The sequence below is a fragment of the Alexandromys fortis genome, unplaced genomic scaffold (assembly GCF_014885135.2).
Source record: "Alexandromys fortis isolate MF-2015 unplaced genomic scaffold, M_Fortis_MF-2015_v1.1 scaffold_44, whole genome shotgun sequence".
Lineage (NCBI taxonomy): Eukaryota > Metazoa > Chordata > Mammalia > Rodentia > Cricetidae > Alexandromys > Alexandromys fortis.
Window position 1 is genome coordinate 5152536 of NW_026067921.1, and position 15583 is coordinate 5168118.

The following is a 15583-nucleotide window of genomic DNA, read 5'->3' on the forward strand; positions in this document are numbered from 1 at the left end:
TTCCTCCAGAAGAATGCTGAGGGGGGACAGGCAGGGGAAGCAGCGTGACTTCATGATGAGGTACGGGAGTGGAGATTAAAACAGAAATGTGAGCCGTTGGGGTTGATTTGGGTTATCTGCTGGGTTGTCTTAAAGATCCAGTCCTGGCTCGTGTACAAGCTGAACCCCAGCCTCCAGAAAGACTGCCGCAGGGGAGACTTCTTGTTGCAATTAGCACTCAAGCATAGCTAACTCCTAAAACCCAGGATGCTTCTCATGTGAACAACATCATTCTAAACGTCAGTGTCACTGTCGACAGCCACCGCCAGAGAAATAAGTGGCTCAGGTGGCGATAGAGAACTCCCCGTCCCCCACAGACTTCTGGTCGTCCAATCTGATTGCCGTGTGGGGGCCTCAAGGAGCATGGTCGGGCACTTCCAAAGAGGAAATCAAACCAAGTAAGGACAAGGCAGAGAGACCACCCCACAGACATGCAAGGCCACCGTGCAGAGAGATCTCACTACAGAGCCTCCCAGGCTTGCTTAGTCACCCACCCTGACAGGAGGACTCAGACCTTGCTGATCACTCTCCCTTTCCTCCTGGCCATCCTCTGCCTCCTTCATTTTTCTCCATAGCTTTCAGCACCAAGTGATGAGCTATGTGTGGGCTTCCCTCATTTTTGTCTTCCCCTCCCAGAAGGTAACCTAGCTGAGGGCAGGGAATGATCACAGCTCTGCCTTTTACGGTCTGTAGTAACCCGGCCCTAGGCGTGGGCTGGGTGTCGAGTACTTGTTGAATGAAAGGACACGTGGCTTAAAAAAATTCTCCTGGTGGACTAATTCAGCAGCCACAGTCACCACGTGTAACAGACAGAGAAACGGAAGTGTGATAGTGGAATTGCTATTCTGTGGAGTGGGGTTCCGAAGCGGGGGTGTGCACACGAACAGTGCAGGGGTCTCGTCCAAGTGCAGATTTGGAGTGAGAAGTTCAGGTGCAGCCCAAGCCTGCATTTCTACAGGTCTGTCTTCTAGATGGGGTTAGTGCAGCTGAGCGACATCATGATTGAGAGAATGATATCGTGAGGCCGTGAAGGTGGCTGTGCAGTCCCGTGGTCAAGAGAATACCAACCCAGATTTTTATAAACACAGACCTTGGGTGATCCTTTAAATGTTTTCCATGCCTTTATTTCCTCACCAAGCTACGAAATCAGACGAAGCTGTCATGGTACATATAGAATTTGATACAGTGGTTCCATACTGCATTTCTTGTGACATGCTCGTTTCTGTGTGTGTGTGTGTGTGCACGTGCGCACACACACACACATGTATGTGTACACACATGTTGACTTTGGGTACTGTTCTGGTTTAATTGTCAGTTTAGAATCTTCCAGAAGAAGCCTAGACTCTCCTGGGAAGAAAGTCCCAGTGAGGAATTATGGAGATCAGGTTGGCCTATGAGCATGCCCATGAATGATTTTCTTAGCTGCATTCACTGAGGTGGGAAGACCTCCCCCCACCCCGCCCTGCAATGTGGACATCACAATTTCACAGGCTGGGCCCTAGACTTACAAAAGTAAAGAAAGTCAGACTACTCCAAGCACAAGCAAGCGAGCAAGCGAGCATGTGTTTATTCTCTCTGTCCTTGACTGTGGACGCAGGACAAGTTCCTGCCATGACTTCCCTGCAGTCTGTAACCTGGAACAGTGGGCCAAACAGGCCCTGCCTTTCCACACGGCTTCTTGTCAAGATGCTCAAAGCAAACAAAGCAACAGAAAAGCAGCCAGCACAGGTGTCTTCCTCTATTGCTCTCTACCTTCTGTTTGAGAAAGGGTCTCTCCCTCAACTGTGAGCTTCCTGATTGGCGACACTGGCTGCCCAGCTAGTCCCAGATGCCCTCCTGAATCCTCACCCTAGTACCAGGATTAAGATGTGTGCTGCACCTGCTTCCGCCTGGATGTTGGGGATGAACTCAGGTCTTCATGCTTGCATGAGCCATCTCCCCAGCTTGCGGTAAGTTCCGAATAATGTAAATTTAGTATTATTATCTTGACTCTAACAGCCCCCTCTCAGAACCCGAGTGGTGGATATGGCGCGATCACTCACTTTGCCAGATGAGGAAGTGTCTACGGTAATGCTGAGACCAAGAGTAAATCCATATTTACTCTTAGAAAGGCAAACTTTTAGCTGAGTAAATTACAGTCTCTTGGAACAGACTCGGGAACGGGGTGCTGTTAGGGCTCATATTTAAAGTCTGACAGTTTCTTTTCTGTCTTTCATACTTATAGTATTTGTGGGCATAGTCATTCTCCTTCACCTGAGCACACAATGTGCCAAGTCTTTTGATCTTTGTCAGTTCAAAGATTAAAACCTCATTTATAGTTTGCAATGCTCTGAATTCAGGGAAGCTGATCACGCTTATTTGCCACTTAAACTTCCCCTGTGAATTTTCTGCCTACTCCCTACCCATTTGTATGCTTTTTGGCCTTTTCCTTGTTATTTTGAAAAAAAATAAATAAATAATATGTCACTTACCTATTAACTTTGTTGCAGATACCTTTCCCCCAAATACCTCTGGACTTTTTTAATGAAGAATTTTGGTGCTCTCAAAAGCTAATAATTTTACACATTTATATCTATGGCAGTGGCTTGAATGGGAAGTGTTTCCCATAGGTTGGGGTATTTGAGCACTCAGTTCCCGGTTGGTGGCGCCATTTGGGAAAGGGGAGCAGACCTGTTGGAGGAAGGACCTCACTAGGGGCTGACTTGGGCTCATCACCTTGTCCGGCTCTGTTCTATCTCAGTGCTTGCAGTTGAAGGTGTGAAATGTCAGCTTCCTGTTGCCCTGCCCAGTGCCCTGTCTGCTCCCCTGCCTGCTGCCCTGCCTGCTCCCCCTGTCTGCTCCCTTGCCTCTCCTGCCTGCTCCCACACCTCCCCTGCCTGTTGCCTCTCCTGCCTGCTCCCACACCTCCCCTGCCTGTTGCCTCTCCTGCCTGCTCCCACACCTCCCCTGCCTGTTGCCGCACATCTCCTGCCTTTATGGACACTGAAGCCATAAGCCCCAAGCGACTTCTACGCCTTAAGCTGCCTTTGCCCATTTCATCAGAGTAACAGAAAAGTGACTGACATAGCTGCCAATCTTCTCTTCTAGGATTTGTCACTGCCTTAGAAGATGGGCTTCCCATCTGAAAAGTATGAAAATATTTAGTGCTTTTCATGCTTAAAAAAAGAAAGAGCAACCACATAGCTTGGATTCTTCTATCCTTTGTCTGCATCATGCAGGTTTTCTGTGATTTCTTCCCAAGTGGACAGCCAGCTGTTTTTACATTGTTTACTAAGTGGTCTTAATACAAGTTCCACCTTTGAGAGCTATCTCCTTCCTTCCTTCCTTCCTTCCTTCCTTCCTTCCTTCCTTCCTTCCTTCCTTCCTCCCTCCCTCCCTCCCTCCCTCCTTCCTTCCTTCCTTTCCTTTTGTCCCTTCTCCATATCCACTCCCTTCTGCAGCTTAGGGCTATGTATTTGAGGCAAGTATTCCAGAAAGACCACAGGGTCTTGGAGGCTTTGACAGTGGGTATTCCTAAGAGGATCAAGTGTGATTAGCACTAAGCTAACTGTCCTCACTGGCTTTACTTGTCAGTGAGATTCAGCCTGGAGTTACCTGAGAGGGAGTCCCAGTGGGGGGGACCGTCAGTCTATGAGAGACTGTTCTGATTAGGAGATGATGTAAGGAGCCCAGCTCACTGTGGGCAGCACCAATCCCCGCAATGGTGGTCCTGGGTTGCTTTAGAAAGCTAGCTAAGTATGAACCTGGGAGTGAGCTAGCAAGCGGCATTTCTCCATGGCTTCTATTTCAAGGTCCCTGTTTGACTTCCGGAGCTGATTTCCCTCAGTGATGGACTGTGACTTGGGAAGAATAAGCCAAACCAACCATTTCCTTAACCAAATTGCTTTTGGGTGTGTTTTATCACGCAGCAACAGAAAGGAAACTGGACACTGCTCAAGTTCCTGAATGAGATCCCAATTCCATCCCACACCCTAGAAGGATGTGGTAGGAATGTAGCAACCTTAGCCAGTCACACCTGATCTAGTGATCTGAACAAAAAGTGGGTGGGGCCAGGCTCTACCTTCACTCTCAAACACATGGGCTCTAAGACCAAGGGTAAGCTTCGGGCCTCTGAGACAAGTGTCTGGGATCCTTGCCCATGGCTGCAGAGTGTCACCCATGGGATTACTTCCAGGTCCCTCACCACTCGGCCATCCAGTGAGGGCTCTTCATAGGAACAGAGTGTCTCAACGCTTGCCGTCTGGGAGTTTGCTTACCTCTCTCATGCTAATGCTCATGGCTGCTCTATTCACCGGAGTTGGCTGCTGGGAATTCTGTGACTGACCACACCCTAAATATTGTTTTGAAAAACCTAAGGGTTTGGTTCTGAGAACTAAAAACCCAGAATGTATCCAAGCACCTCTTTCTTCTTGCGAGTTTCAGGGTCGCCAGTTCAACTCACAGACAAGTCGATCTGAAAATCCCCGGGAAAACTTCACGCACATCTGTGAATTACCAGCCAGTAGAGAGGAAAAAGAGCACATATGGCTCCGAGACAGCATCCCCATCCAAGTGACTTAAGTGCTGATGTCGTCCATAGTCATTTCCGCTCACGGCATGATAATACTGTAGATGTCTATGTGAGGAGCTCTTACGGAACACTCGGTGCCACATGAGAACACTATTCTCCCACGCTGTGGGACAGTGGTCTTTTATCCTGTCACTTGTCTTATTTTTAATAAAATGCTGATTGGCCAGTAGCCAGGCAGGAAGTAGAGGCGGGGCGATGAGAACAGGAGAATTCTGGGAAGAGGAAAGAGTCAGTCTGCTGTGTTACCCAGACAGAGAGGAAGCAAGATGAGAAATACCTTGCTGATGAAAGGTACCGAGCTACGTGGCTAACACAGACAAGAATAATGGGTTAATATAAGTTATAAGAGTTAATAAGAAGACTGAGCTAATAGGCCAACTAGTTTATAATTAATGTAAGCCTCTGTGTATTTCTTTGGGACTGAATGGTTATGAGATCGGGGAGGGGGGACAGAAACCTCTGTTAACACTTCCAGACATTGGGGACAAGACAGAGTAGTGGTTGCTATAGTTAATAACAGTTAAGGAGAGGGTGGGAGTCGTTCAGTGGTAGAACAAGTGCTTTGTATGAACAAGGCCCTGGGTTCAATCCTTAGCACTAAAAACAAAAAGCAAGAAGACAGAAGTGTGTACTTTGCCGAGCTCACGCTAAGGTCAGTGTCACCCGCTGGTTCACAACAGTCGGGGATGGTCTTCTGCCAGGTCAGCAGGGCTCACAGACAAGGACATAGCACAGGGCACGCAGCTCAGCAGGCAAATCAGGGACCAGGGCTTGCTCTGCATTTAGCACTCACATGGTTTTAGTCTCGGGCCCATGTGACCCGAGAGGACAGCAGTGCCAGAAACCATGACTGCATCGCACAATGCTTCCCAGAACTCCACCCTGTGGGCAGTGTCCTTTCAACTCTAGGTTTAAATGTGTCACAGGCCATGGGCTCGCTGCCCTGATTTGCAACCATGTATGGAGAGACCATCTCTCTGGCTGGCTGCCTGTCCCTCCCTTGCCTTCCTGACCCTCTCAACCCAGCCTGCATGTGCTTTCCTGTGCGGTGACTTCCCCTGAGTTCTGTGCCTCCATCCTTTCCGGGGATGCAGAGAGGTGGTTGCCTCATATCCCTTCTCCCAGGAGATGAAACCATCTCCTAAACAACAAAAAGTCAGGTCACTGGGCAAAAGGGTCCGTTGAGATTGTTTCCAGCATTTCCCCTGAATTCACTTACAGAGTTAGTGACTGCTTTAGAGTGTGGAATTGTTCTCACGATCCACAGATATTCTTTGAAGACCTATATTATAGTCTGAGCACTGCATTAGGTCCCAGAGAGATAGCAAGTGTGGAATCCGTGCCCTATGTTATAGGAAACAGACAGCAGGCTGCTTAAGTGGCCCAATAAGAAAACAGAAGTCAGCTTGGTTATGAGGCACAATATGAGCAGGGCAGAGGGAGGAGGAGTGCCAGGACAGAGCCAGCAGGAGGGTGTCAATGAGAGGTGACATGGGCAGTGCCTGGAGGAGGCGGCTATGTGGGCATCTGGGGAAAGGGTGCTCCAGGGGAAGGAAGATGAAGGCTGAAATCCAGAGGAGGAAGAGCATCTGCAACCAGCAAGGAGACTGGAGTAGAGGACACTGGGCAAGAGGAGGTGTGCGGGGGACAGCAGAGTCACTGGAAGACGCTACAGGGAGAAGAAAGCCACAGGAAGATCTTACACAGAGGTGTGTCATACCCAGCCAAGGAGGGACTGTAGGAGCCCAGGGCAGAGACAGGAACACTAGTCAGGGGCCACTACCACAACCTGAGTGACAGGTGGCAGCATTTAGACCAAGGCTTTGGGAGCAAAGGTAACACTGGGATTTTTACGAAGGGGCACTTGTTAGGTTTGCTTCTGTGCTGGATGTGAAGTATATGAGAAAAGGAATTTAGAATTGACCCAAGACTTCCAACTTGGGCTCAGAAGGGCAGGGTAGCTGTGTGCTGAGACAGAGAAGCAGGGACCCGAGACTTCCGACCCAGGCTCGGAAGGGCAGCGTAACTGTGTGCTGAGACAGAAGCAGGTCTGAAAGGTGCTAAGGTGTGAACGTGGTTTGCTCTTGCTAACACTCACACTGGATTTAATCTCCTGTGTATAATGTGACTGCGGAACTTAAAGGGGGGGCTTTGCAAGATCACAAACACTGATGACAGATTGTGCTGGAGAGGATGTGGGGTAAAGAGAACACTCCTGCATTGCTGGTGGGAATGCAAACTGGTGCAGCCCATTTGGATTTCAGAACGGCGATTTCTCAGATCGCCTCAGGTCTTGAGACCTACCTCAAGACCCAGAAATACCAATTTTGGGTATAATCCAAATGATGCTCAATTGTACCACAAGGACATGCGCTCAACTATGTTCATAGCAGCTCTGTTTGTCATAGCCAGAACATGGAAACAACCTAAATGCCCCTTGACTGAAGAATGGATAAGGAAAATGTGGTACATTTACACAATGGAGTACTACACAGCAGAAGAAAATAATGACATCTTGAAATTTGTGGAAAAATGGATGGATCTAGAAAACATCATATTGAGTGAGGTAACCCAGACCCATAAAGACAATTATATAATACATATTCACTCATAAGTGGCTTCTAGATATAAAGCAAAAAAAGAAAAAAACAACTATGGTGTGGGAAGTTCTTCTGCCCATGTTTTGCTTTTATTGGTTAATGAATAAAGCTATTATGGCCAATGGCTTAGGAGAATAGGGCAAGGTGGGAGTTCCAAGCAGATAGAGGAGGAGAGAGTAGGTAGATTCAGGGAGAAGCCATGGAGCTGCTGCTGGAGACAGACGCCTCCTCTGGAGCCTGCTGAAGCTTTGCAGGTAGGCTACGATCTCATGGTGATGCACAGATTAATGGAGCCGGGTTAGTTTAGGATATAAGAGCAAGCTAGAAATACACTTAAGCTATGGGCCAAACAGTACTACAATTAATACAGATGTCTGTGTGATTATTTCAGGAGTCTGAGTGGCCAGGAAACAAATGAGCAGTCTCTGCCAACAAACCTAGAGTCCACAACCCCAGACAACCTAGATAACAAAGAGGATCCTAAGAGAGACATACATGTATCTACATAGGAAGGAGAAAAAGACAAGATCTCCTGAGTAAATTGGGAGTGTGGGGGTCATGGGAGAGGATAGAAGGGGAGGAGGAGGAAGGGAGAGGAACGGAGAAAAATGCATAGCTCAATAAAAACAAGAAAAAGAAAAAAAGGGTGGGGCCTTTGGTGGGTGACTGGAATTAAGTGAAATCACCAGGATGTAGGTTCTGCGGTTGAATGCTGGTATCTACACGAGAAGAGAAAGCCTCTAATTCCTGGAAGGGATCTGGGTGCACAGAAATCAGCGGTGTCATCAGAATAGGCTAGATTTTGACTCATGAATCTGGCTTTAGACCCCAGGGTAGGAGTGTAGAATACAGAAGGCCTGAGCCCTTCAGAAGCTAGGGAGATGAGATGAAAGACAGAGGAAAGAAGGAAGCTGGGTGAAAATCCTTGGAGCCAAGGAGTATGTGTTAAGCAGGGTGGTAGCAATGGTCACACGTGGCTTATAAGTCAGCTACAGGGGGTGCAGGGTCAGGTGGCCTCGTCGTCTGCACAGGAAGTGGAGTTTTTCTCTCATCATGCACACATCTTATCCACTGATCTTTAATCCCTGGGCGTCAGCGTTCCTTTGAGAATCTTTATACATACTGAGGCTCTTCTCAGAGAAGTCCATTCACATGCACAGGACTGCAGATAGCCCTTGGAACTGCCCAGAGGTACCGGGAGCCACCCTGGGGATGAATTCACAACCATCCCTTCCAAGGTCTTATGGCATCATCCAAATTGTCTCAACACAGAAATTCAAGTCTTTCTTTGGGTTTCCCCTGGTGTGTCTCCAGAGTGTGAAGTCAGTTAGACTTCCTGAACCTTGTGAGTAGGTGCCAGGGTGTGGAATACAAATTTCTAACAGGCATTCAAAGCGGAAACAAATACAGCATGCAAATGGAGGACTCACCATCATCTCCTGGACCTGAAACATCTCTGCACCACCCGGAGACAGCCGGCTAGGGAAGGAGATGCTGACAGACGCCCCGGGAAGGGTACTCGGGCCTGTGTTGTAGACCTGTGGGTTAGAGCACACAGCAAGTGTCGGTAAAAGACAAGGGTCCTTCATGTCATGCTATGCACCTTGTGCCCTAAGAGTCTTTGAACCAAACACAGAAGCTTTACAGTGTTGATCTAGGATGTGACTTTACTTTAATTTTTAAGATATGATTTTAATTGAACTAGAACTATATCATTTGGAATCTGAATTTAATTGAAATGAAGTTCTAAATAACAGGGGAGTTCTAACAAAATTGAGCATTTTCTTGTCCTCTTCTTACTAAAAATTATATTTAATTTTACCTACCTAGACATTTATTCACGGATGATAGTTGACGGTAATTCAGATACTAAAAAAAGGTTTAAGGGTTCTCACACTCTAGAATAACATCTGAATGATCTATAGGGCTTGCTCAAACACAGATGGGTGGTGTGGGGAGAGCCACCCCCAGTTTCTGATGCAGTTGGTCTGAGTGGGGGTGGTACCCCTATATTTCCCAGAGATACCACACCCAGGAACAATCTTTGAGGTCCAGTGGCCTGGCCCAAGCTCTTTTTCTTTTCAGTTGGAGATAATGATGATCCTCAGTGACCACGGGGGCTGTCCCTAAATGAAGCGATCTTATTCCTACAAAGGGTCAGTGCGTGTGCTGTCCAGGTCATTCTGCTGGCACAGTTGGATGACACCTGTGCATCCCTTCTTGAGCTCAGTGTCCAATCCTGCCAATTTGACCCCCTTCCCTTCTCAGCCATCTTCTTCTTCATCTCAAAGCCAAGCAAGGGTGCAGGGGAGAAAGAAGCCACAAAGAGACCAATCAGGGTGAGGTGAGAGAGCAAAGGCTTCAAGCTAAACCCAGGGCGGAAACAGAGCATGAGGAGGAATCTGGAAAATGGGCACATTTATAAGAGCAGAGCATAGACTAGTAGTTTTCTGGGTGAGATAAGACATTTCATTACTCAGACGGGCACATTATAACAATCATGGGGCTGGAACCCACATGCTGTAACAGAGTAGCAAAGACTGGACTGCAGACTTTCTTCTAACACATGTTTATTGAACATTTTAACCCACTGCTGTGATCTATTGCTCGAGAGAAGATTCCTTCCCTAAGATTGTCACAGTAGGCAATGTACCTGGCTACCCAAGAACTCGATGGACAGATTTCTTGCACCATTCAATAAAACTGTGAATGCAGAGGAAATGTTCCTTGGGAAAATCATAAGTGCTATTCCAATGAACTCGTAAATAACTAAGAAAACAGGCTGTGAGCAGAGATGTACTTTGGAGGTGTATCGGGAGACCGATGTGTTCATGCTTGCTGACGGCACTTGGTCTGCAGCCCATGAATGGAGGACTGACTTTGATGTCCATGTATTACTGCTTCAGAATTATAGTCCATATGGGTATAGCTGCTCTAGACTGATTTCTTTGGCGAGTCTTTGTTTCTGTCCCTGTTGCTGTGATAAATTAGCCTTATAGAGACTAATTAAGGGAGGTGGTATTTATTTGAGTTCATGATTTCAAGTTAAAGCACACCATCTCAGAGAAGGAAAGGAGGCAGGGACCTGGAAGCAGCTAGTCATTACTACATTTGCAGACAAGAACAGAGGGCAGTGAATAAATGAATCTATTCTCAAGCCATCCATGATCCTCTGCCCAGGGAATGGTGCCACCCACAGTGGGCAGGTCTTCCCACATCACTTAACAAAATGAAGATAATCTCCCACAGACATGTTCAACCTAATACAGGCAATCAGTCACAGAGACTCAATTCCCGGGTTATTCTAAGATGTTCATTACTTGAAAATTAAACTAACCAACATAACTCCAGGGAAAGTACACTGAAAACCAAGATAGGGTTTGCCATTGTGAGCATTCATGATCAGTGGTAGCTAATCAGACATCAGTGCGAGGGGCGTTTGGATAGAGTTGATTCCAACTCTGAGAGATGACTTTGAGAAGCCCTAGACTTCAGGGAGGCAGTCACTATGATATGAGGGAACTCACAAGACAGTCTGAACATATGAAGATATGAACAAGTTCAGCCATCTTAACACAAAACTTTAATGAGTAGGAAGTTGACTTATGCATTAAAGAGAGTGATTCCTTGAGATGGGATGTACTCCTGGCAAAAATGCTGTGAAGCTGTTGAAATGACCATGGAGGGTTTAGAACTTAAGATCGTGAACTTAGCTGGCAAGGCACTGGCAGGTACCTGAAGATGGGCTCCGACCATCAAGCCGCATCTTATTCTATCAAGAACTCTTTGGGAGGGCAAGAGTCAGTGGATGCAGCCGATGTCCCTGTTATCTTCATTTCAGAAATGTCAGCCAGTGGTCCCCAGACTTTACAACTAGAAGCCAGGTCAGTCAGCATCCATCCTTACAGGGACGACACCTTTCCCAGCAACAAGAGTAAAGCTTGTTAAGATTCAGAGGACCATTGGTGTTTTCACCAATAAAGTATGCACAATTAAGGTGTGTTTGCTGTATTTCTAGACATTCAGTGTCCCACTTAAGCACTACAATATATGGTAAACATAGGTATTGTATACATGACTTGTTTGTTGGGCTGTTTGCTCGATGGCAGGGGTCTGGAGCCAACCCTGTATAGCCTATTGTCAAGGCATGTCTGTGTAGCCGGTGACAGGACTGTGGGTGTTTTCTTTTAGCTGATGGCAATGTCTAAATTTAGCTTGCAAGGAAACAAAATTCTATAACACTCTGAAAAACCATTAACTGCAGACTTTAAATGAACAAAGTTTAAGATATGTGTCATTAAATATTTTTTTAAATAAAAAAGAAGAGTGATATTTATAGATCTGTTTTCTTAAGTTCTGTTTTGAGAAAGGGTCTCTCCCTATGAAAGCTCAGTCTGCCTTGGACTCATTGTTAGGGCCAAGCTGTCCTTGAATTCACGCTTTTTCTGCCTCTGTCTCCCAAAGTCTAGGACTACAGGCATGCACATACCACTAAGCTGCAATTTGTCAAAAAAATTAAAGATGAGCATGAGGTAAGTAGACAGAGACAAAGGAGTGAACCCTGCCTGGCAGCCTGGGCATGAGAAACAGGATTCAGGTATTCAGCGTATTCTGAAGGCGAGGCTAGAGAGGTAGAACCAATAACAAACGAAACCACTGTGCATTCATACATGGAAGGAGTGGGCTCCGTCTGTAGCCAGCTTTCCCTAGAAAGCCAGCTCTTTAGTTCTTTTTCCCAGTCGGTAGTTCTGCTTCAGGGGACAGATTTTTAAAATGATGAGACTGGATGAGAGATCGTGGCCAACTTTTGATTCCCAAAGAACAACAGTTACAACAACAGCCCTCTAACACAGGAACAGGATAGAGTATCCAGCCACAACTGAAACAATTCAATTCAAGAAAACTCAAGAGATGGAAATGCAGAGGACCCTCCTGCCCTGCCTGGGAATCCCACTGAGAGCACGGACCGGTGAGCACAAGGGAAGAGGTCTCAGCTCACATGGCTTTACCTGACAAAGGCAGTTTGTATCATCACTCTCCTTCAACATTGTCTTCCCAGAACTACGAGGCAGAGTCAGGAGAATTACCAGTTCTAGTCCAACCTGGGTCACACAGTGAGACCTGCTCTCAAAAAACAACAAAGCAGCCAGGTGTGGTGCATGACTTTAACACTAGCACTCTTGGGCAGGGGCAGGTGGATCTCTGTGAGCTCCAGGCTAACCAGGGCTACATCGCGAGGTTCTGTGCAAAGAGCTGAAGCAACAGCAGCCTGCCATGCCAGCATCTTAAACACCCGCGTTTGTAGGAAGGCTTGTGCGTGACATCTGCAATATATTTCCTGATAATTCTTCATGTGAGGGAAGCATTTTGACTCCTGAGGGTAAAGTCAAACCAAATGAAGTCAAACCAAACCACAAACCAATCACTATTAACAGTTAACGAACTTCCGTGTCTCTGTTGGAAAAACTACGCACAAAGCAGAGAAGGCCGCCCAGAGAGAAGTTTTGCTTTCTCCAGCTACATCTGCAGTGGAGCCTTGGAGCCTTCAGCTCCTATGTATCTTGTCGAATGACAGAGACAAGAATAAACAACACAGAAAGGCCTCTCCTTGGGGCAGTCTTGTTTCTGCTTTTCAGGAGTGACATTGCTGGAATAAGGAAACACTCCAGGGATTTCTCCATACCACCCCAGCTCCTGGTCATTATCACTACCGATCTGAGTGACCCTCCAGCAGACAACTGTGATCACAAGCGTTGCAGCAGAGAAATCAGACAGTAAACAAGGGTCCAGGAAGGCTTTATTAATGTGGGAAGGTTCCTTTCCAGTCTCTGCTCATTGACCACAGCCCACTGCTTCCTGCTTGAATCGGCAGCTGAAGCTCCCTCAGGCCCCAGCTTACAGTTCACCAGTGTTTTATCTAACAACCATGCCAACCACTCATTCCCAGGGCCACAGTCTTCAGCTGGGTTTGTTGCTTTAGGTCACTTGTGAAATAAGCTAAGTTCCTAGACCCAAACTTTAAGTTCTCTTTCAAAACACCTTCAGAGAACCAACTAGAAGAATGAACTGCATGCCCTCAGAATTCATCCATCTATCCTCCCATCTACCCACCCATCCATCCACCCAACTGTCTATTCTTCCATCCATCTGTCTGTCTTTCTGCCCATCAGTCTATCCATCCATTCATCCATCCATCCATCCATCCATCCACCCATCCATCCACCCATCCCTGTCTGTCCATCCACCCATCCATCCACCCATCTATCCATCCATCCATCCACTCACATATCTGTCTATCCATCCATCCATCCATCCATCCATCCATCCATCCATCCACCCACCCACCTATCCATCCCCATCCATATCCATCCATCCATCCATCCATCCATCCATCCATCCATCCACCCATCCATCCACTCATCCATCCATTCATCCACCCACTTATCCATCCATCTACCCATCCACTCGTCCATCTATCCACTCACCTGTCCATCGATCCATCCATCCATCCACCCACCCATCCATCAATCCTTTTCTTCTATCCTCTAAACAGGCACTAGTAGTCAGTATCTGCTATCAATCTGGTATTTTGTGTAGCCAGCATTCCTCTTGCCTTTTTCAGTCCTCAGGATTTTATTTTATGACACTGTCTGGGTCATTTGAAACTTTCTAAATAATTTTCTTGTCTGCATCCTGTATTTCAAAAGAAGAAAGGCTGTAAATCACAAAAATAAAATAAATCTACCTGGTGTTTGTTTCCTATCCAGCTGAGAGATGCAAGGGGAAACAGTAATGGCCTCCAAGAGGGGCTTTGGAAACCCGGAGGAACAGCCACAGCTGTCACCCTAGAGTCTCCGCAGTGAACCCTGAACTCTCTTCCCCATCTCCTCTGTAAATCAAGGGCAGGATATGACAGCCAGGCTTAGCTAGTCAAGGAAGCATCCTCTCTATGCTGGAGACATGTGTTATCCATCCTGGTTTCCGGGTTCTCCTGGCCCAGAGGACACTCTGGGTGAAGGAAGATTGTCTGTGAGCCCGATTGTGAATATCGCATGCAGGAGGATGGGCAGGCAGAGGAATGCATCAGAAGGCAGATCCCAGGATTGTGAGATGCGGTCTTCACTGAATAAGCTGGGTCATTTCTTCTTGTATTTTTCAGTTAATGCCTGACCAGTCCTTGCCCAGGCTTGTGTCACCTAGTGCTGGGGCCACACTGCACACCGTTTCTCACAGGGGCCCAATTTTCCCCTACTTGCCCCTTAAAGGACACAGACTAGCCAATGTGGAGGTCCCTTTGGCGTCACACCCACACACTCTCATATTGAAAAGCTACCCTCAGAATCCATATTTCAAAGCAAAGACCAACAAACTAGGCCTCACAGACCAAAGCTGGCCCAGTGCTTACTCTTGTACAGCATGCAAACACAGGAGAAGACTTCAACGGGGTCACCATGGAAACCCTGGAGGAAAGGGATGAACCGAGTCCCTGGATACTCCCCTAAGTCCCTTAAGATGGGGATGATGGCAAATATAAGTCTTGCCAAACTATTCTCTGGCAGTCGTACTCAACCTGTGGGTTGTTTACCGCCATTGGGGTCTCATATCGGAGATCCTGCATATCAGATATTTATATTACGATTCATAACAGTAGCAAAACATAACATTACAGTTATGAAGTAGCAACAAGATAATTTTACGGTTGGAGATCAGCACAACATGAAGAACTGTAAAGGACCACGGCAATAGGAAGGTTGAGAACCACTGTTCTTAGGTGTAACTGCTCTAAATGCAGAAAAGCACGGAGGTCTGCAGATCTGTAGCTCTCTCTCTCTCTCTCTCTTTCAATATCTCTGTCCCCCGCAAACACCCCATACCAGAAAAAGACTGGAATAGTTCCCCCTGGAAAGAAAATAAGATAAAAGGTTGTCTCTCCCATCATTTACCTGAAGAGTGATGTTGAGCGGTTGGAAATGACACTCCTGGTCATCCAGCTGAACAAAGGTGGAAGCATCCACAGACTCGCCATACACAAAGGAGGTTGGGGACACAACTCTGAAAGAGGAAAGCATGAACTCTGTCATTCTTCCTGAGGTCAGGCCCCTAGGTCACCGCTGGGCTGAGAACTCAAACATCACCTCTCTTTCTCTTATGTCTCCCCCCGATTTTTCTCCCTGGTGGGTGCTTATTTCTCTCTCCCATCAGTTGACACAGCTGGCCCCTGGCTTCCTCATGGACATTTCTGCCATGTCTTCTAGCCTTAGATCATACTAATAGGTACAAAACCATTATATACTGAGATTATATTTCTTTGTATATATGTATCTGTTTGTTTTTGTATGTGAACATATATAGGTATAGAGGTCAGAGGTCAACA

The 15583-nt window shown here is 46.8% G+C and overlaps 1 protein-coding gene across 1 annotated transcript in view; it reads right to left on the bottom strand.

The window, feature by feature from the left end:
- The window catches only part of Itga9 (integrin subunit alpha 9), a 299993-nt gene that overhangs the window by 45906 nt on the left and 238504 nt on the right, over positions 1–15583 (bottom strand). Inside the window, exons 22-23 of the mRNA XM_050141583.1 lie at positions 15153–15261; positions 8640–8747 (exon numbers count right to left, since the gene is read on the bottom strand). Coding sequence (XP_049997540.1) covers positions 8640–8747; positions 15153–15261 — 217 coding nt within the window. The remainder of the gene's footprint in view (positions 1–8639; positions 8748–15152; positions 15262–15583) is intronic.